Raw genomic sequence first — 21140 nt, 5'->3', positions numbered from 1 at the left:
ATACTAAAAATAATTGATTTTCTATATTAAAAAATAATAAATAGATATATTAATCTTTATAGTAAGTCATAATGATATATATTAATATATTAATTATAATATATAAAATATATTGTTTATATAATTATATAATTACATATATAAAAAATGTAAAAAAAATAAAAAAAATAATAATAATAAAATAAAATAAAATAAAATAAAATATTCAGGTTTTTATTCGTTTATTTTGTCACGCTTTGGTCGGTCTTTTATTTTGAAACCCTTCACCGGAAGCCAGCCAGCTCGACTCTGGTCCCTCCGCAGCATCCGCGCATCCTTCCCCCTCCTCCAGGACCGACACCTGACCCGACAAAGCGGACACATTCCCGGGACAATGGACGACGTCCCCGCCATCATCAACATCGCCATCGCGCTGCGGATCCAGCCCAACGACGGGCCCGTGTTCTTCAAGGTGGACGGGAACCGGTTCGGCCAGAACCGGACCATCAAGCTGCTCACGGGCTCCAAGTACAAGATCGAGGTGGCGCTGAAGCCTGGGACCGTCGAGGCCACGTAAGAAGAGCCGGTGCTCAGAGATAGGGTGGCGGTGGCAGTGCGCATGTGCAATAGAGTGATGTGGGATGAAAAATGAATGAGGAAGAGGAGGAGGATGAGGAGGATGAGGAGGAGGAGGCCTTCCTCCTGCAGGCCGCAGCATCAGATCCCAGTCTGAATAAATCATGTTCAGTTCTGATAAGACAGATAGATAAGCTATGCTAAGCTAACCACTGCTAATAATGTTATATATCTGAGCCTAGCAGCATTCAGTTAGCTGGTTGTTATTAATCCTCATGCTCTGCTTCACTCACCACGTCCTCTTTATTTTTCCTTTCACTCCCTGAGGAATAAATCACTTTTATTTTGAAAACTCAGCACATTGCCACTGCTGCAGTTTAAAGCTAACCCAATATATAAAAGAAAAAAATAAAAATTAGAAACCACTGATCAAAGTTAAACGCCAACGTAAGATCTTCTTCTTCTTCTTCTTCTTCTGTACCCGTTTGTCCTCTGGAGCCTGTCCCAGCTGTCATTGGGCGAAGGGCGGGGTCCACCTTGGACAGGTCTCCAGTCTATCTCAGGGCGCCAACATAAATTAAAATTAAACTAAATTAATTTAGTTTTTGAAGAGTTTCTGAAACAACATCTCACTGAGTGGTTTAAAGAAACCTTAACGAGACTTAACTCGTCACAAAGAGTTGATCAAATAGATGAATCGCTCCCTGATATCAGCATCTGAATGATGATTAATAAAGATAAAAGCCAGGAAGCGCTACTGTTAGCTAGGAGGCTAGGTAGCTAGGCAGAGCTAGCTAGCATAGAGCGTTTGATTCCGTCTGCGGCCGATTCAACAAGCCGTGATCAGAGGTCCAACCAGTCGACCTTATCCTCTTTCTTCCAGCTTCTAGTTCATGGATTATCCCACTTCCTCTTCCTCTTCCTCTTCCTCTTCCTTGCAGCAACATGAACATCGGAGGCATCGTCTTTCCTCTGGAGCAGCAGTCCAGGGACGAGGAGTCGGTGGTTTACCACGGCCAGTATAACACCGAGGGCGTCCCGCACACCAAGAGCGGAGACAGGCAGCCAGTTCAAGTCAGCATAGAGGTGAGACAACGACCGGAGAGAAGACCTGACGGCGTCTTTGTACCGACGTGTCTCTGTTTACCTTATTGACACCTGGGCGTCAGTTTTAGTGCAGAACCTTCCACAGATCGGCCCTGTTGAGTAGGTGGTCTCTAATGTGACCCAGGACTCACTATGTGTTCTACTGGTTTCCACTTTCTTCTTCTGAATATTTGGGCATTTTGTCAGTTTAGATACTACAGGGTGTTTTACTGCCCTCTGCAGGGTAGATTATTTACCACACTTCAGACTCTGCTTGCTTTCCAAAGCGCTACTGCTGCTTTGATCACTTCCTGGTTTCTACAGTCATACCTGCTTGTAAGCAGCTGTGACTTGGGAAACTGTCCCATAAAGTCTGGGGTCAGGAGTTTCAGGCGCCTCCTGAGAATTGGAGGAGAAATCAGGTCCAGACTTGCTCAGATTATCTGCTAATCTTCTAATCTTCTTTCCGAAACCACTCAGACTCATTGTGGATCTGATCTGTCATGATGATCTGAATCAGATCTTGTAGTGTGTGCGGGTTTGAGACTGGAGAGCAGATTATCTGTGAAGACTCTCCTTAGCAGGCGGTTTATACTTCTGCGTCAATTTGACGGCGTAGCCTGACGTGCACCTCCCCAAAAGTGTAACTACGCATCACTGTGACGCAGACAACAAGAGCTGTGATTGGTCCGCTTGGTAGTAGCGTGTTTCCGCTTTAGTATATCTGCTTCTCCATCTCCACAATTTTCAAATTGATTGTTTTTGATCAATAAAGAGGGAACACGTTGAGGAAAGGGGGAGGTTCGACGATGCAAACATTTCTATGACTTGTCTTTGAGTCGCCATTGTTGAAAGTGAAGCAGGAAGTTCAAACAAAAGAGTGAGCCAGACTGACGAGAGCACAGGTGTAAATGGATCGCACCGGCGTAGGCTACGTACGTACGTTACGGCGTCTAGTCCCTTAAATGAGCCTTAAAGTGGAACTACTGTTTTGTACAACCTGGACCTTATTTCTGGCATAAAATACGATCGTTTACTCACCCATATAACTTTTGTGTCATTTGGAATTATTCAGATGATATTTACATCCGCGTATATCCATATAGTGGGAGTGAATGGGGCACCGAAACGCAGCCTCTAAATAACGCATTATCTGCCACGAAACTCGTTCATTTCACCAATATTTTGTTATGATACACTAGTGCTATTCCCCGTTGAGTCCAGAGTTACCTGTTATCATCATCCGGGGTCTGTAGATTGACCTATTAATCTCTGACCTGGATGATGTCATCTCTGAGCGCCGCACACACCCACGAAGGTCGGCTTGTTTACCTGTAAGTTGCTACTGCTAGTTTTTTTGCAACATGGCTGAATATTTTTCCAATTCTGAGGTTGTGGACGACGACTTTGTGATGGACGTCCTTACCGTTTAGAGCCAGAGTATACAGATGAGGAGCTTGTTGAAAGGAGGATGTGGCGGTAGAGAGAGGAACAGCTGGTCAAAGAACAACAAACCACTGCACGTCCACGAATAGACAACAAGTAACTCCAAAGTATCATAACAAAATATTGGTGAAATGAACGAGTTTCACGGCAGATAATGTGTTATTTAGAGACTGCGTTTCGGTGCCCCATTCACTCCCACTATATGGATATACGCTGATGTAAATATCGTTCGAACAACTCCAAATGACACCAAAGTTATATGGGTGAGTAAACGATCGTATTTTATGCCAGAAATAAGGTCCAGGTTGTAAAAAAAAACAGTAGTTCCCCTTTAAGTGTGTGATGCAGCCTTGTTTCTTCATATACTAGGATTTTAAAGGCTAAGGTTGAAGTTACAGATTGTTTCCCTCTCTCTCTCTCTGTGCAGTTTAACAAGGCAGGAACGTTTGAGACGGTCTGGCAGGCCAAGTACTACAACTACTACAAGAGGGAGCACTGCCAGTTCGGCAACAAATTCAGCAACATCGAGTACGAATGCAAACCCAACGAGACGCGGACCCTGATGTGGATCAACAAGGAGGCGTTCAACTGAGTCCGAGGATGACGGTCGATTTCCCTTAAACATCAGCGACGGCCGTTTCCTGAAGGCGTTGAGTCAGCGAGGGTCTGCTGTTTGTACCGTTTTATCAACACCGGACAGAGAGAAGCTGTTTGCTATGCTGGTCTTTACGGGGGCTTTGCTTTAAAGGTGCACTCTGCAACGTTTGAAAAAGCTCAACATTCAGAAATCCTACACAGAAACGTGAATTCACCCGTCGGCTCAAAGAGTTTGAAACCAAAGGACAGAAGAGGGAAACTCATATATCTGTATTTTGCTGTATTTTAGTGATCAAACTGATTTCAGTCACGTTAAAGGAGCTGGAAGATGAGAAAAGTTGCAGAGTGAAGCTTTAAAGGAAGGAACGTCAGATGAGAAGGACGGTGCACATTTCAAGTCAGGATGTGTTTAACTTAGCTAAGACCAAAATACAAAAATAAATAAATTATGTTGAACTAATCTGGACCAATGGACTGATCCAGGTGATTCTAGACGTGACTCAAACACAGAGTTTACCTGAAAGAAACACCGTCCACCATTTTGGTTCCTACCACCAGATCCACCATGATGATAGCGGCTGGGAGCGAGAAGAGCTAGCTCCGCCTCCACACACTAGACATATTTATATGAGGGTTACCACGGCAACCTGAGATGGTTACCATAGCAGTTGTCAGCTACGTAGAAATGGATACTAGTTGGAGTTTTAGCAACATTAGCTGGTTTATGTTGACGTTATCTGGTTGTTAAGGCTAATTTTAGATACTTTTGGCTAATATTTGGCTAGTTTAGGCTAAACTGGCTAGTTTAGGCTCATGTTAGCTAGTTAAGGCTAACATTACTTAAGCTAAAGTTTGCTGGTTTAGGCTAATGTTAGCTTTAGGCTAATATGAGCTCGTTAAGGTTAAAACACTACCGCCAAATTCAGTAAAGAGTGCTTGGGAGTGAACTCAGATGAGCTAGCTCCGCCCACACACTGGACATGTTTATATGGTTACCTTGGCAACCAGAGCCTGAGACATCCACTGGAGACTAACTGTCCTCTACAAAGAGATGGATGACCAGAGAATCACTGCTAAAATTAGCATTTATTAGCACTCAGAAAGTCGTGCTACTATGCTAACAGCTACAGTTCTGCTCCAACTGACTACAGATTCAACGCTTTGTGATTTAGCTACGTTTTAGCTAGGCTAACAGCTTCCCTTGGATTTCAGTCTCTGTTCTTAGCTAGGCTAAACACATCCTGTATTTTACGAACCAACTTGAAATTCACATAAATCTTCTCGTCCGACTTTGGAGAAAAATGTTTTTTATTGAAATGTTCCAAACATAACCAGCTAGCATGACGTTGTCAAGCTGAAGACCAGGATGGAAGACACCTGAAGTGTTTTATTTTGTTTATTTATCATGTTTGTGGAGGTCTGTGAGGCACAGACAGTATGTTTGTTTTTGTTTGTGTCACGTTTTATGTTATTTATTTTAAAAAATATGAAGTAAATGTGGAGGAAAAGCTGGAGGACTTCCTCCTGGAGCTTCTGGAGGAAGCAGATCATGTGTTGGGGCCTTCAAACACGTCTGTCTCTCTGCTGAAAAGAGGACGGTTCCTTTATGTGTTGTTATTCAGACTCAGTGCTTTGTATCGCAGGCTGGAAGTGCTCCGCTTTGTCTTTAATTTCCTGTTTTCTCTTGAAGTGCATGGCTGGATTCATTTTGCCAAATTCAATGTATCAGTCTGCGTTTTTGTTACGATGTCTGGATGCCTAAACCTCGCTGTTTTGTTATTTAAACTTGAGCGGTACATTGTGTGTTTGTGAATAAACCAGTAAACGGAACCAGTCTCTTCATTGTTGTAACACAGCTACGAGATTCTTCAAAATACAAATGCATGAATTAAAACAGACGGATTAATTCCAGTGTCTCAAACATTAAAATTAAAAGTGATTCTGAATGCAAAAATCTCCTTGAAGATAAAATAACTTTTTTTTTTAGATCCTTGTTGTTTTCCTTCTCTTAATGAAACAAAGTGACCCCTCTTCTTCTTCGTCGACATAGACGATCTTCGTTACGCACCGCCCGCTCCGCCGCGCTCCCTCTCTCCCTATTCCCTCTGTGCTCTCTCTACCGCTCCGTCTGCCGCAGGAGCGGTGAGCCTTCGATAAAAGCCATAAACCAGTTTGAGACATCGATTGAAATTCTTCTGCAATCAGCCGAACACATCGCTGCGGCAAAATGGTAAGAAAATCGCGCCGTTGTTGTTTTTTTAAAATCAAACCTTATTTTGTATTTACACCTTCTGCCGCACTGTTAGCTCCGCGGCTAGCTGCTAACGGCGCAGCGCTGAGTTTAAAAGGGGCGTGACGATGGCTAATTCACGGTCGCGTGACTCGGTTGTCGTGTTATTTGTGCGTCTTTTAACCGTCACGCGTCCATTTATAAAAAATACGTAACTGTTTTGTTTTGGTCAGAATGTAGCCACAATGCTAACTGTTATAGAGAAAAACTGGGATTTTGCTAACAGGCTAGCTTGATGTGCGTCAGGTGCGTAAAGACGGAAATGTACAAACAGGACCTTCACAATAAAAGCTTCAGGTTTGTCGTGAGGTAAACTCATTAAAATTAGACCGGAACTTGTGATTGTTTTTACTATTAAATTTTAATAATCATATCAGTTGATTGTAATTATAGGAGTATTGATCTGCGCTGAGGACTGGTTTTAGGGAAACTCATACATGTAGCACTGGTTGGACTCTCTTGATTATGATTAAGTAAATATCAGATTTATTTTGAAAACGTTAACCGGAAGTTGACTGGAAGACGTTTATTGCCGTAAAATTAAAATACTGATTGGGTTTTCCTGCCTGAGACGTTTTAATTTAAATGCATGGATCCGTAAACAGCAGCTGCCACTGAAGGGGCGGAGCTAGACTGTATATAAAGATGGCCGACGCCCCCCCCCCCCCCCCCCCACTTACTCTCACTGGAGTGAAACCAAAAATAAAAAGATGTGGGCGATATATCTGAACATGAAACGTGATGAAAATTAATAAAAATTACCATTTTGGGGGGAAAAAAAATAGCATTACCACAGTGTCTCCATTTTGGATTGTGTAGGCTAACAGTTTACCCCTGACTTCAGTTTTTGTGCTAAGCTAGGCTAGCTACATCCTGTATTTGATGAACAGACTTGAAATCTACATAAATCCTTTTATGTGACTTGACACTCCAAATCCACCAGCGGACCCGGATGGAGCGACGCCGGCGGTGACGCCATTTTTTTCTTTTTAAAATGAGAAAGAGCGAGATCCATCCATATGCTAGCTATATCTTTATGTTCTGAACATCCACGAAAGACAAACTGCAAAGACATGAACGACCAGAGACTTTAAATGAAAAAATGTAATATTTATTGGTCACTAAGCTTTAATTATTTCTTTGTATTAACATTGGGAACAGCCTATGGTGGTCAAACGTTCTGTAGCCAATAAACTTGTAGACTTTTATGCTGCATCTGATTTTTAAACCTTAAGGAAGGTAAATCAGTTAGACCTACACAGTTTGGTTGTGTCGTGGTGAAAAATTAATAGTCTGATTGTTGATGAATGTGTCGTGTTTCCTACCGGTTCATTGTCAGTCTTCCTTCTTTTTCAGGGAAACGAAGCCAGTTTTCCTCTGGAAATGTGCTCAACCTGTAAGTATTTTATGTTTTACTAAACGTTGATTTGATTTTGGTTTTGATTCTGTTTAAAGAATTAAAACACTTCTCAAGATATTAGGTTCAGGCTTTTTTCTTAGCTCATGCCTGGCAGTGGGAGTCGCGACTGGAGTCGAGTGTTAACATTGCGGCGCTTTAACGTATTCCATGCAAATCCACGTACTTCTGTTGTCAGCATTATCGTTTCAGACCTATACCTTTCAAACACTTCAACTGCTTTGTGGTCGTCCATTTTGTTCCCTACTGATAGCCGTTCACAGACACTCCATAACTATTGGATGTGTCATGTCAGACTTCAGAGAATGGATTCCCAGCGTAGGTTGTGACTATGTCTGATTAATTAGTGATAAACTAAAATATTTAGATTAGATAGTAAAAAAAACACCCTGATAGCAATCATATCATGAACAGAGAATCACTGAACTCATCCAGCAACCCCTTGACTAGAACTGGACCAGGAGTTGAAAGAAATACCACAAATAACTCATATTCTACTAAGGTTTTAGTAAAAATAGAACCAGGCCAACCTTACATTTGGACATTTGGATAAAACTAAAGTACCCAAAGTGTGCCACACTGGCATATTTTCTGTCTTGCTTCCTTATCATTTTTATCGTTATATAATTATGTTATAATTTAACACTCCTAGCTCTTAGTATTTACAGTGTGTGAGGGCAGATAATCTCCATTCATGGTCGTCAGCAGAGTGATTAGTGTTGAAGGAGGGGTCACATGACCCAGTGTTAGCGCTTACAGCACCAGGACGTTCACCACTACCGGTGCAGCCATGACAAGTGCGAGGAAGAAACCCGGTGAGTCTGGAGATATGATTTGCTCGGAAAGGTTTCTGAAGACGTTGGCGACTGGTCTGAATGTTAACGGTGGAACTCCTGAAGTTCAAACTTGTTTCAGCTGTAAATAACTCTCACTCTCTCTCTCTCTGTGTTTCCTCTCAGTTGATGCCGATGAGATTAAGAGGCTGGGAAAGAGATTTAAGAAACTCGACCTAGATAACTCCGGCTCTCTGAGTGTGGAGGAGTTCATGTCTTTACCGGAGCTCCAACAGAATCCACTCGTGCAGCGAGTTATTGACATATTCGACACCGATGGCAACGGAGAGGTCGACTTCAAAGGTAAATCAAACGTCCACCAGAGGCTCCAACGCAAACATACACTGAAACCAACTGTAAAACAGCATGGAAGCATGGAGGGGGCAGCATCAGACTACAGGAGACTGGAAGGGTTAACAACTAGAAACCAGAGGAACTTCCTCCTTAATAAACCTGGAGGTGCCAGTCTGATCTGACTGATGGCCTGATCTGAACTAGATTGAACTTCCAGATTTATTAATAAGGAGGAAGTTCATCTGGAACAGACTGTGTGAAAAAGTAAAGAAAAGTAAAGACAACATCCCAATTTTTTTTTCTCTGGATCACAATAAAATCCAAACGTTACCAAACTCTGGTTCTGGTAGAACAGTTTAGCTGCAACTTTGTTTTCAACTGAATCAGATATAATTCTCATGAAAATAATGAATCATTCACTTTTGACTGATGGTTGTGTTTTAATCTGTTTTCAGAGTTCATTGAAGGAGTCTCTCAGTTCAGCGTCAAAGGCGACAAACAGCAGAAGTTACGCTGTAAGTGTCCAACAATCTGATAAACGATGTAAAACTCTACGTCCACCAGAGGGCAGCACAATCACTGATGAACCACTTCTGTCACATTTTAACCTGGACTCTTGATTCTCGTTGTCTCGCTGCATGACCCAGTTTCTCTTCACATTCAGCTCATGGACAGATGTCATGACATTTTCTTTTAGAGTTCACTGGTAGAATTCAGAATTCATTGGTCCATCAATGAGGACAAGCCGTCCTGGTCCAGATGCAGCAGAACAGGCCCAAACCAGGACATTAGCACCCCCATGTTTGATGGAGGGATGAGGTTCTGATGCTGGAATGATGCAGTGTTGTTTCATCTCATTTAAACCAAACTATTCTACTTTGGTGTCATCTGTCCACTAAACATTGTCCCAATAGTCTTGGCTTGTCCACATGATGTTGATCAAACTGCAGACGGGCAGAAATGTTCTTTTTATAGAGCAGTGTCTTTGTCCATCACACCATGGTTGTTCAGTGGATTCATCAACATTAACATCAGCCAATGTGAGAGAGGCCTTTAGCTGCTTAGAAGTTCCCCTGGGTTCCTTTGGGACCTCTCAGACTATTATGGAGTGATCTTTGTAGGTGGACCACTCCTGTGGAGGGGAACAGTCGTCTTCAATCTGTCTGACTGTGGATTATTTGTGGGTTCCAAACTCTTTATAGATGGTTCTGGAACCTTTTCCAGCCTGATGAGCAACAACAACTCTTTCTCTGAGCTCCTCAGAAAGCTCCTTTGTCCACAAACAAGTGTTGTGAAGATCAGACTGAGACAAATCCCTGATTTATTTAAACTAAACCAGGAACTGAACCACACCTGAGTCTCATTACATTGATGGAAATACTTTCAATGAACTTGTAATCCTGTAGGTTCACCTCACAGATACAAAAGTATAATATTTCTGTTTTAGTCTGATTGGGTTCTCTTTGGCTGATGTTTTTAGTCGTGTTTATACAGAAATGCTCTTAAGCAGCGCTGTATTTAAAGTCTGAACAATGGACTATTCCATACCTCTGATTCTACATGTGATTGGTCACCCGATCCATCTTATTGGTCACTTACTCTTTGCCTCTAGACAGAGCTAAACTCTGACCTATTCAAACCTCCCGTTTATTTCCTCCTTGACCTCAGTCGCCTTCCGGATCTACGACATGGACAAAGACGGCTTCATTTCCAACGGGGAGCTCTTCCAGGTCCTGAAGATGATGGTGGGCAGTAACCTGAAGGACACCCAGCTGCAGCAGATCGTTGACAAAACCATCGTCAACGCCGACAAAGACGGTGACGGCAGGATTTCCTTCGAGGAGTTCTGTGCGGTGAGCAGTCACAGCTGTTGTCACATGATCGCCGTCAGATTAGCTCTGGTTTTTGGTCTCCACCTCCTCCTGTGTTGATAAACTGCACTGCCCCCTATAGACAGGAAAAAGAACTACATATTTCCATGGATACATATTTCACGTATAATATATTTTAAATCTCTCTGAGCGACCTTCAGCTCTCACTTCCTGTTCACTTCCTCTCGTCCTCTCCAGGTCGTCGGCGGATTGGACATCCACAAAAAGATGGTGGTGGACGTCTGAGAGCTGCTCATCTAAGTTTCCTCGTCCGTTTACTGGAGATCTGTGTGAAGATCCAGTCTCCTGATTGGTCGGGAGCTCGGCGTCGCACTTTATAAAGTCGACTGGAGATAACGGCTTCAGTTTGGATGGAAGCTGAAGTGTTTTTACTGATTTTATTGGGGAGGGTGGGGGGGCATGGGTTTTATATTCTATTTATTTTCGTGTCATCTCACCAAACAGTAAACTCCAGATTTTTGATCAAACAGCATGAAGTGCCAACAAGAGTTTACGGACAGCTGAACGAGTTAAAGCCTCTCAGTCTGTCATTTTAAGTATTACACCATAATTCTAACAGAAATAAAGAAATACATCCATGAAATTTAACTTCCTTCTTATGCCAAAATATTTTTCCCAAAACACTCGAATAGTAAAATACATTGTAACTTTATTTCACTCATTTTCAAGTAAGACTTTTTTACTCATTTCATTTTATCGACAAAAAACTAAAAGCAGGTGCAGCCCTTCATTCACTGTCAGTGTTTGTCCTACTATTGTAAGAAGAAGCGCAGAACTGAAGCCAAAATATGCCAGAGAAGGGCGCCGCCATCTTGTGATGTCATTTGTGAGCAGAAGCCCCGCCTCCCTGGCCAGGAACAATATACCTAATATTAGCTAGCTAGCCTGTGGGCATGTAGAAGCCCCCGGGGCTAACAGTTAGAATGCTAATGACTGGGTATCTTAAAGTTGAAGTCATAATGTCAACGGTATATCAGCATTTTCCTGAGAAATATTAAAGCTCTAATATATTAACTCACCGCCCACCTCCACCATCTTGTGAAAGACAACGACCACTAGAGGGCGGCGTTCATACGAACATAGTAAACATTTGAAGACCCACGCTCTGCTTGTTAAATGACGCCCCAGTACAAGATGGTGGTTCCCGTTTCTGCCATATTTGAGCTTCACTTCACTACACTGGGAGGAAGTGAGGATGCATCGGCCATCTTAGTTTGCATTTAGAGAAAACTAACTGGGATGGAAGTCACCGCATGTCACGGGCTGAATTTAAAGTGAATTGGCTTTAAAATGATAATTAAAATAAACTTTGTGTTGAGTTTTTTTTTTTTTTTTCTGGATTTTCATGTCATTTTGTTTAGAAGCAAGCGTGGCGCATATTGTCGGCTTTACAGTTTTTATATGAACACAAAGAGGAAGAAACACCATTCGGTCTGAAAGATGACGCCTTCGTCCTCCTGCGTTCGGGGTTTATTAAAGTTTTGATCATTTCAAGCATTTCTTTAGCATGTTGAAATAAATGGTTTGGTGAAAAAAATGAAAAAAAAAAAAGAGAAACGGATTCATTTCCTCTCGTCTGTTTGCACGTATTTTTACAGAAGTCGTCTTAAAATCAGAACATCGGTAAAAACTGTAAAAATCTAAAACAAATGGAAATATAATTAAACGATTACTGTTCCTTCAGTCGACTTCCTGTTTATATGTGACATTTACACATATTTATATCAGACTGTCGGCCAATTTAAAAATAAATGAGACATAATCATGAACATTAGCGATTTCTGTGTCGTTTAATTAAACCCATTAATTCAATACACAAGACATAATTAGAATGACAAGAGCTGGTTGGTGGATCTCCTTTGGTCTTTATCGCTAAGCTAAGCTAAGCTAACTGGCTTCATGTTTAACAGACATGTCTCTTTTTCTTTCCTGGTTTAAACTGATTGTACACAAATACATGATTTTATTTATTTTGCCATTTGATGTATAAAACACTATAATATCCTGTTTTTTTTTTGTTTGTTTTGTTTTTTGGATGATGACTGAGTTAATCAATAAATAAAACGTCAAGTTTCCAATCAGTAAACGTGACAAAATGATTATTTTCATTAACATTAAGGAATAACAATACAAAGTGAACAGTTCTCTTGTTCAGAGACTCATATGAGCTAATGCTAATGCTAATGCTAGGTGACGACGATCATTTCAACCTTTCAACCTTGTCCTAAATGATTACAAATGTTCATCTGTAGCTAATTGTCTGATGTGTAAAGTTTTTAGCTCCTAATTTCACCAGTTTTAACGAATTATTTAATCTTAGCTAGCACGAGACGTCACAGATAAAAATTAAATAAAATAGATGATTTAATGACGTGACGTTCAGAAAGAATCTGCTCGTTAAACTAATCAGATCTGGGTTAGTTGATGAGTTTACTGCAAATTATGTTTAATGAGTGGTTCAAGGTTTGAGACTGGAGTCAGGGCGAGGTTAGCCTAGCCTAGCGTAGCTTAGCATTAAGAAGCAGGAGTAAGGAGCTGACCTGGTGGTACCGTTTCCCAGAATTGAGCAAAGTCTCCTGAAATCTCAAGATCATGCGTTTTGTATCAGCCTGTCTTTAAATAGGTGTAATAACGCAGATATTGGATTGAGCAACAAATAGCAGCATCCTGTGCAATTTATATACATGAATACTAAACATAAGCTGTTGAGACCTGTCATTCTACAGACAAGTATATATTTGAGTAGAAAAGACATTATGTACTTTGCCCTAAGCTATATATATCAGGAGACTGTAAAGTACTGTCCTCCTTTCCTCCACCACTGAAATCCTGGACACAAACCGTTATCATGATTGGACGACAGATTATTCTTAGGAATTGGAAGAAACATGGAGAACCTCCTTTCCAGGACTGGGTGACTGAATTAGGCAAAGTAGCTGCATATGAAAGGATGTCATATAGGATGCAGGACAGAACGGAAAAGTACTTTCTGAAGTGGGGCATGTACCTTGACACTTTAGTTGTTCCAAGGTAGGAAATAACAGGCTGCTCAAGAAGTGTTAGTTATAGGATAGAGACGTGATGATTATGGGATTATTACTTCTTGACTACTGCTCGGGATTTTTATTATTATTATTAATTACTTTGTATGACATGATTATTTTGTCTCTGTGATTACAGCTATGAGTTATACATGTTTGAGTTCTACATGGCCACTGCACTGAATCGTTAGATGACCCCTCCTTGTTGTGGGTGGGTGGGTGGGAGAAAATGTTCGGGGTTGGACTAAAAGGCATTCTGTACTGTTGGTGATGCTACTGATTTGTATATTATTAAATAAAAAAATGCAAGTCATAAAAAAAAACTCTCTTAAAATAATGTTAAATGTCCATGGTCTAAACAATCTAGAGCACAAACATCGGGTTTTAAAAAGTGGTGGCAATGTCGATTTTAATCAGTGAACAACACAAATAGCTTCACATGCTGCGTGAGTTGTCCGAGCCATTTTCGCAGATTTTCAATAAGAAAAACACAACGCAAGCACAACGTTGTTTGAGACGTACAAAAATATTTCTGATTTGTTATGAGACCAGAGTAAATTCATGCAGTTAAAATCTCTAGAGGCAATGATGACATCTACAAATCTCGGTCTACATTTGTTTTGTCCTCAAACATTAATTCAGGTTCCTGAACTCTGCTCTAACCACCCTGAACAAACAGAAATAGACACATGCTGCTGTCAGCATGTGTCTATTTTTGTTGAAGACTGTCTGATTTTATGTATTTATTTATTTATTTTTGGCTGTTTCATAATGTTGTCTTTTAAATGTTTTTATGATCCTGTCAAAGACGGATTTCTGTGACTCATGACGGACAATAAAACTGATCACGTCTGAACTTGAAGCAGGAAATAAACCGTTACAAACAGAGCTTCAGTCAGAGGAGGAACTAAACTGTACAGACCAGATTCAACGTCACTTTCCTGAAATGAAACTGAAAATTTGTCAGAGCGACAGCAGAGCTGCAGTCCAGACGAATCTCTGTGTTTCTGTCTGAAGAAAACTCAACTGAGTTAATCTGTACTTTCTCAACATCTGACTCAAATACTGGTGAGTACAGCTGATAATATTTACTGTGTTTCAACAACCAGCATCAAAACTTAGAGCTTCAGTCCAGAAATTAGTGCTTTAGAACAAAATATAAAATCTGCTTCAATCTAGTTCCCACGAACACAACTCCCCCTTTTCATTCACTTTCTAGCTCACTCAAACTCCTCTGCCCACTCTCTGGTGAAGGAGGAACCAAGTTTGAATGTTGTTTTTACAAAGAGTGATCAACAAATGCTGACTATTAAATAATACATGAAATCTGATGTAGTTCCTCTCTGTCTGCACCTGAGGTCAGTAAAACGACAACCATCAGGAGAGTTTGATGAACTTTAGACTCAGGTGGAGCTGCAGATGGTTGTAAAACAGACCTATTGACCTCTTTTTATGAGCTGCTGGAGTTAAAATAAGTAAAGATCTCAGTGTATTTTAAATGTATTATGTCTGAAGTCTGATAGAAGTTCAATAACTCATCAATAATCAGTAAATCTCTACTTAATCTGTGTTTTTTCTGTCTTTCTCTCTTGTTGTCAGTGTGTAGACATGTCTGCTGCCAGATGTCTGAGATCTGAAGATCAGTTTCTGTGCTCCATCTGTCTGGATGTGTTCACTGATCCAGTCACTACATCATGTGGACACAACTTCTGCAAACACTGCATCACTCAACACTGGGATACTTCTAACCTGTGCAAGTGTCCAATGTGTAATAAGGTGTTTGAGACAAGACCTGAACTAGACATCAACACTTTGTTCTCTGAGATGGTTGCTCAGTTCAGACATGAATCTCAACAGAAAGCCAGCAGCAGCAGCTCAGAGCAACAAGCTGCCAAACCAGGAGAAGTTTCCTGTGACGTCTGCACTGGAACCAAACTGAAGGCCCTGAAGTCCTGCCTGGTGTGTCTGCTCTCCTACTGTGACTCTCACCTGGAGCCTCATCTGACAGTGTCACGCCTGAAAAGACATCAGCTGATCCACCCTGTGGACAACCTGGAAGACAGGATGTGTAGGAAGCACGATAAACCTCTGGAGGTGTTCTGTAAGACCGACCAGACATGTATCTGCATGCTCTGCTCTGTTTTAGACCACAAGACACATGAGTTTGTTCCTCTGAAAGAAGAATATGAAGGAAAGAAGTCAGAGCTGGGGAAGACAGAGGATGAAATTCAGCAGATGATCCAGAAGAGACGACTGAAGATTGAGGAGATGAAAGAGTCAGTGAAGATGAGTAAAGATGCTGCAGACAGAGAGAAAGCAGAAGGTGTTCAGGTCTTCACTGCTCTGAAGGAGTCTGTTGAGAGAGGCCTGAACCAGCTCATAAAGGAGATCGAAGACAAACAGAAAACAACAGAGAAACAGGCTGAAGGTTTCATCAAAGATCTGGAACAGGAAGTCTCTGAGCTGATGAAGAGGAGCTCTGAGATAAAGCAGCTCTCACGCTCTGAAGACCACCTCCACCTCCTCCAAAGCTTCTCCTCCCTGAAAGCTGCTCCACCCACCAAGGACTGGACAGAGGTCAGCGTCCGTCCACCATCATATGAGTGGACTGTGGTGAGAGCTGTGACTCAGCTGGAGGAGACACTCAGTAAAGACATGAAGAAGCTGCTTGAGGCTGAGCTGAAGAGGCTCCAGCAGTATGCAGTGGATGTGACTCTTGATCCTGATACAGCACATCCTGACCTCATCCTGTCTGATGATGGAAAACAAGTGAATCATAGTGATGTGAGGAAGAATCTTCCAGACAACCCAGAGAGATTTTCTACATGTGTTTGTGTTTTAGGAAAGAAGAGTTTCTCTTCAGGTAGATTTTACTTTCAGGTTCAGGTTAAAGGAAAGACTGACTGGGATCTAGGAGTGGCCAGAGAGTCAATCAACAGGAAGGGAATCATCACAGCGAGTGCTCAGAATGGTTTCTGGACTGTATGGTTGAGAAATGGAAATAAATACAAAGCCAATGTTGATCCTCCAGTCCGTCTCTCTCTTGGTTCTCGTCCTGAGAAGGTGGGGGTGTTTGTGGATTATGAGGAGGGTCTGGTCTCCTTTCATGATGTAGATACTGCAGCTCTTATCTACTCCTTTACCGGCTGCTCCTTCACTGACAAACTTTACCCATTCTTCTGTCCTGGTCTGAATGATGGTGGTAAAAACTCTGCACCTCTGATCATCTGTCCTGTCAATCAAACTGTCTGATCCATTTAATGATGAAGCTTTGAGATGAATGAATGAACTTATTGATGTTCACACTTTATTCTAGGGATGCAATGAATATTCGGCCACATAAAGTTTTGTCCCAAAAGTTCATTTTCAAAAGACTTTTATCACCAAAACAACACGGCTGCAACAGGATGTTGTGATGACTCAAGCAAAAACCGCAGCCAGTACGGGCATGTCTGGAATGGCCAACATGTCTGCCATGGGGACGTATTTCAATATATAAAGTATAAATATTATATAAAGACCCACTGACAGGGATTTGTACGGAGCCCCGAAAGGGACATGGGTAAAAGTTTCATCAGTGCGCACGCGAAAGTATCTCGTGAGCACGAGAAACCTTAGGTTAAGCACTTCCTGTGCGTATGCTTCTAGGCTCATTAACAAGGGCGGACTGGCCCACGGACTGGCCTGTGGGCCGGGCCATGAGAAACATAAAAATAAAGGGGGGAAAAAGTCTATCGCAACTTTCAGTGTGTCTGTATGTTAGCATATTAACAGACTAACTGCAGTGGTGTTGTCATTTATAGTCAGTTTTCTGTTAGCCGTGTGTGCTACTGTGGAACAGTAGGCTAACAGATTTAGCCCGTTGTCTGCTAACTGGTTACAAAGAAGTAGTAACGCTGCTAACTGGTAGAGTTACTACGTCTTTGTGTCAGAATCTCCGTTAACACAGAGCGCCGCGCTGCTGTACCGATACGCGGAGCGGTTGCCAAGGCAACCAAGAGACTCTGACAAGTTTGTCAATAAAGTTGGGGGGAGGAGCTAATTGACGTACCTGCCTGATGCACGCAAAACACCTGCTGGTCAGTTCTGATAGATAGAAAATATTATCTCGCCTGATACAGTTATGGGAAAAATAATTGCCCCCCCTGGTATAGACAGTCAGTGTCATTCAGTTCTAACAGCCTGGCAAATTGCTCGACCAAAACAACATCAAATGCAGTTTTTTTCATCAAGGTACATGAAACTTGTGTTGCCGGCTGGCTGACTGCGCCGCGCATGAAGTGGGCCGGTCTGTCAATGACTCCCGGGCCATCAATTATCTGTGTTCCTCAGGTGTATTAGTTTGAAGTGAGTGAAGAGCTGCTTAATTTGATGGAGAAAACTAACTTCATGTGCGGCTCAGCGGTCAGCCAGTTCTGATGCTGGAATGATGCAGTGTTGTTTCATCTCATTTAAACCAAACTATTCTACTTTGGTCTCATCTGTCCACTAAACATTGTCCCAATAGTCTTCTGTCTTGTCCACATGATGTTTAGAAATGTTCTTCTTGGAGAGCAGTGTCTTTGTCCATCACACTGTAAAAAAGAAAAAGTTGAGAAAACGTAAAATATCAAGGCAACATGCTGCAAGAGATTTTTGAGTTTTCTCAACTTTTGCCAGCTGTTGTTGACTTAACTAAGATTTTTAAGTTCTGCCAAGTTGGATCTTCTTGTTCACCTTATTAGGATAATACTGTGGGACTAATAAATAAGTTCTTGCTTGAGTGCCATGTATTTTTACAACAGTTCTTCACCTCAGTGTCATGTATTTCAGCCTTTTTTAAACATAGATATTCTTGTTGAATAAATGTACAATTATTCCTTCAATGACATCATATATTTCTAGATTTACCAAACATATTCTGTACATTTTACCTTTTTAAATCAAGCACAATTGATGTTGCTGTAATTTTATTTGAAAAATACTCAACAGCTTGATAATTAAAAAAACAGACTACAGCTGAATGTTATCTGAAATATTTATTCAACTTGTGAACAGATGGAATAACTTAAACATTTATAAAAAACAACAATACATTAGACTATTTTTTGCATATGCACATTGAATTTATACTTACACAATAATTTATTTTAACAGTAGACAACACTGGATATGCACCTCTTGGTAACTGCCAAATAATTTCCGAGGCCAAGGAGATTAAAGGGTAACTACAGTTTTTTACAACCTGGACCTTATTTCTGTCATAAAATACGATGGTTTACTCACCCATATAACTTTGGTGTCATTTGTATTCCTTCTGGAGATAATTAGATCAGCCTATATCCATGTAGCGGGAGTGTCCGGGGTACTGGGACGCAGCCTCTAAATAACTCATTAATTTCACCAATGTTTTATTATGATACACTAGTGCTATTAAGAGTTACCTGTTCTCATCATCCAGGGTCTGTAGGTCTGTAGACCCTGGATGATGATAACAGGTAACTCCAGACTCAACAGGGAACGAGTTTCGCAGCAGATAATGTGTTATTTAGAGACTGTGTCTCTGTGCTCCAGGTCCCAAACAAGGTCCAGGTTGTAAAAAACAGTAGTTCCCCTTCGTTTTATTATTTTACATAATCAAATCAAATCAAAATCAAATTTTATTCATATGGCACTTTTCATACTAAAAGCAATACAAAGTGCCTCACAGAGGCTAAAATCAGCAAAGACAAAACACAGGCTAAAAACACTAAGGACAAAACCCAACCCTCCCACCCCCGTAAAAACACAGAGATACACAGAGACACACACCCACCCACACACACATACACACACCCCCTATCCCCCCCACACGTAGAAACACATACACACACACACACACAAAGGCTCACACTCACTGTACACGTTAGAGAGAGACATGGCTGGCACTGAGACCTGGAGCAAGGAGAAAGCCTCCTTTGGGGGCCGACCGCATCGAGAGGGCCTCCAGCCCACGACTATAGGCAGCGCCGCCGTAGAGAGACAGCCCCGACCCGGGTAGACAGGAGGCCCTACACCAAGGTGCAGAGCCCCCCAGCCACCAGGGCCAGAGCCCCCCACAGGACAGCACCCCCGTCAGTAGACCAGAGCAGCTCCCAGTGTGGTAGCCCCCCCCCCATGAGGAGACACTGGAGCTAAAGACTGAGGGACTAAAAGTGTAAGACAGAATAAAAATGACCAATATAGATAAGATGCCTTCAGCTTGTAAAATTAAGACATGTAGTTAAAACATTATTAAAGTAAAAATAAAATAAATAAATAAAAAAGAAATGATAAAAAGTCTGAGAAGAATGCTAAGAACTAAAACTGCTAAAATCTGAGGGCCGAAAACTAAAACTTTAAAATGGGGTAAAAATGAAAAGTATAGATAAAATGCTTTCAACTTGTACATGAAGACATGTAGTTAAAGCATATCAAGAATCTGATTAAAAGGTAGGGTAATAAAAGAAATCAGTTAAAGCCTGATTGTAAAGGTGGGTCTTGAGCCTCTTTTTAAAAACATCACCAGTCTCTGTGGCCCATAAGGTTTAACAGCAGTGTAACAACACTTTAAACACACATACACAGTCTGTGTAGATGCAAGGCCAGTGTGCACCCTGTCCGTGATGAAGGCCAACATGTTTTAAAATCGTCTCTTGGTTGGCACATGTCAATTTACAGAATTTGCACTGCATGGATTCCGCCCCTTAAACACAAGAGACACATATAGCATGAAGTCAGTTTTGCTAAAAGCACTTTCACAATAGCCTCTGTAATTTGTAAACATAAAATGAAATGCGTATTTTTTGTAATTAATTAATCGTAATTAATGCGTTTAAGTCTCACCTGTAAACATAGCACGACACAGTTCTATTTCCCCACATATATATATATATAACGCATCATATTGGGTACAGAATTCAGAGTATATTTAAACGTATTTGGCATGTTTTTAACACGAAGTCCAACAGATTTCTTTTCGACGATTAGCTAGTTACAGTATGGCAAGGCAAGGCAAGTTTATTTGTATAGCACAATTCGTACACGAGGCAATTCAAAGTGCTTTACAGAAGATATAAAAGCAGATTTAAAAGCATAGAACATTGAATATAGAAAACACAATAAAAGGAAATAAAAACAAATTATTTTAAATAAAATAATTACAGTAATTAGAATCATAAAAGACTGATTTAAAATCAATAAAATAATAAAATGTGTCTAAGAAAAAGCTGCAGCAAATAACAATGTTTTCAAGCCTGATTTAAATGAATGACCAGTTGGTGCGGACCTCAGGTGTGCAGGGAGTGTGTTCCACAGGTGAGGAGCAGAATAACTGAAAGTAGAGGTGGGCGGATCGATCCAAATATCGATAATATCGATACCAACGTTGGTATCGAGATTGATCGATACCAATGTAATGAGATCGATACTTAAGTTTCAGTTTCTCTCGTTTCATTAAAGAAGCGACCTGACTCTGTTTGTCTGGATGCCGCTGCTGTCACAGAGCAGATCAGGCTCGTTTTGCTCCTCCTCCCCCTCGCGTGTGTTTGTTGTACCGTCATGTGACTCCGCAGCACCAGGTGACTGAACACCGCCCACTGCTACAAGCCAGGCTCGGCCAGCATTTTCGGGCCGAAAATGAAACGATAGCAAGTTGTGCTATTTGTAAAAAGGTGGTAAGATACAGTGGTA

At 41.3% G+C, this 21140-nt stretch overlaps 3 protein-coding genes across 3 annotated transcripts in view; all 3 read left to right on the top strand.

Annotated features, from left to right (window-relative positions):
* The window catches only part of LOC311501147 (E3 ubiquitin-protein ligase TRIM21-like), a 233948-nt gene extending 217043 nt beyond the window's left edge, over nucleotides 1-16905 (top strand). The window contains exon 2 of the mRNA XM_084562828.1: nucleotides 15136-16905. Coding sequence (XP_084418954.1) covers nucleotides 15136-16703 — 1568 coding nt within the window. The 3' untranslated portion in view covers nucleotides 16704-16905. The remainder of the gene's footprint in view (nucleotides 1-15135) is intronic.
* On the top strand, nucleotides 304-4705 carry cnrip1a (cannabinoid receptor interacting protein 1a). The gene is made up of 3 exons (XM_084563064.1): nucleotides 304-552; nucleotides 1497-1641; nucleotides 3515-4705. Exons 1-3 carry the CDS (start codon nucleotides 374-376, stop codon nucleotides 3677-3679), a joined length of 489 nt encoding a protein of 162 aa, XP_084419190.1. The 5' UTR covers nucleotides 304-373; the 3' UTR covers nucleotides 3680-4705.
* LOC311501301 (calcineurin subunit B type 1-like) lies at nucleotides 5786-10812 on the top strand. The gene is made up of 6 exons (XM_084563026.1): nucleotides 5786-5914; nucleotides 7331-7370; nucleotides 8351-8527; nucleotides 8974-9033; nucleotides 10187-10371; nucleotides 10588-10812. Exons 1-6 carry the CDS (start codon nucleotides 5912-5914, stop codon nucleotides 10633-10635), a joined length of 513 nt encoding a protein of 170 aa, XP_084419152.1. The 5' UTR covers nucleotides 5786-5911; the 3' UTR covers nucleotides 10636-10812.
* Nucleotides 16906-21140: the final 4235 nt, after the last annotated feature.

Source organism: Chelon labrosus, assembly GCF_963514085.1.
Source record: "Chelon labrosus genome assembly, chromosome: 2".
Classification (NCBI taxonomy): Eukaryota; Metazoa; Chordata; class Actinopteri; order Mugiliformes; family Mugilidae; genus Chelon; species Chelon labrosus.
Note: the sequence above shows the minus strand (reverse complement) of the source record. Positions and strands in the feature narration are given on the sequence as shown.

Excerpts from the sequence above, each read along its gene's own strand:
- cnrip1a (XM_084563064.1), top strand. The coding sequence starts at position 374 with ATGGACGACGTCCCCGCCATCATCAACATCGCCATCGCGCTGCGGATC. Across the intron at positions 553-1,496 it reads CCTGGGACCGTCGAGGCCAC|CAACATGAACATCGGAGGCA; the intron begins GTAAGAAGAGCC and ends TCTTCCTTGCAG. Across the intron at positions 1,642-3,514 it reads CAGTTCAAGTCAGCATAGAG|TTTAACAAGGCAGGAACGTT; the intron begins GTGAGACAACGA and ends CTCTCTGTGCAG.
- LOC311501301 (XM_084563026.1), top strand. Across the intron at positions 7,371-8,350 it reads TCTGGAAATGTGCTCAACCT|TTGATGCCGATGAGATTAAG; the intron begins GTAAGTATTTTA and ends GTTTCCTCTCAG. Across the intron at positions 9,034-10,186 it reads CAAACAGCAGAAGTTACGCT|TCGCCTTCCGGATCTACGAC; the intron begins GTAAGTGTCCAA and ends CCTTGACCTCAG.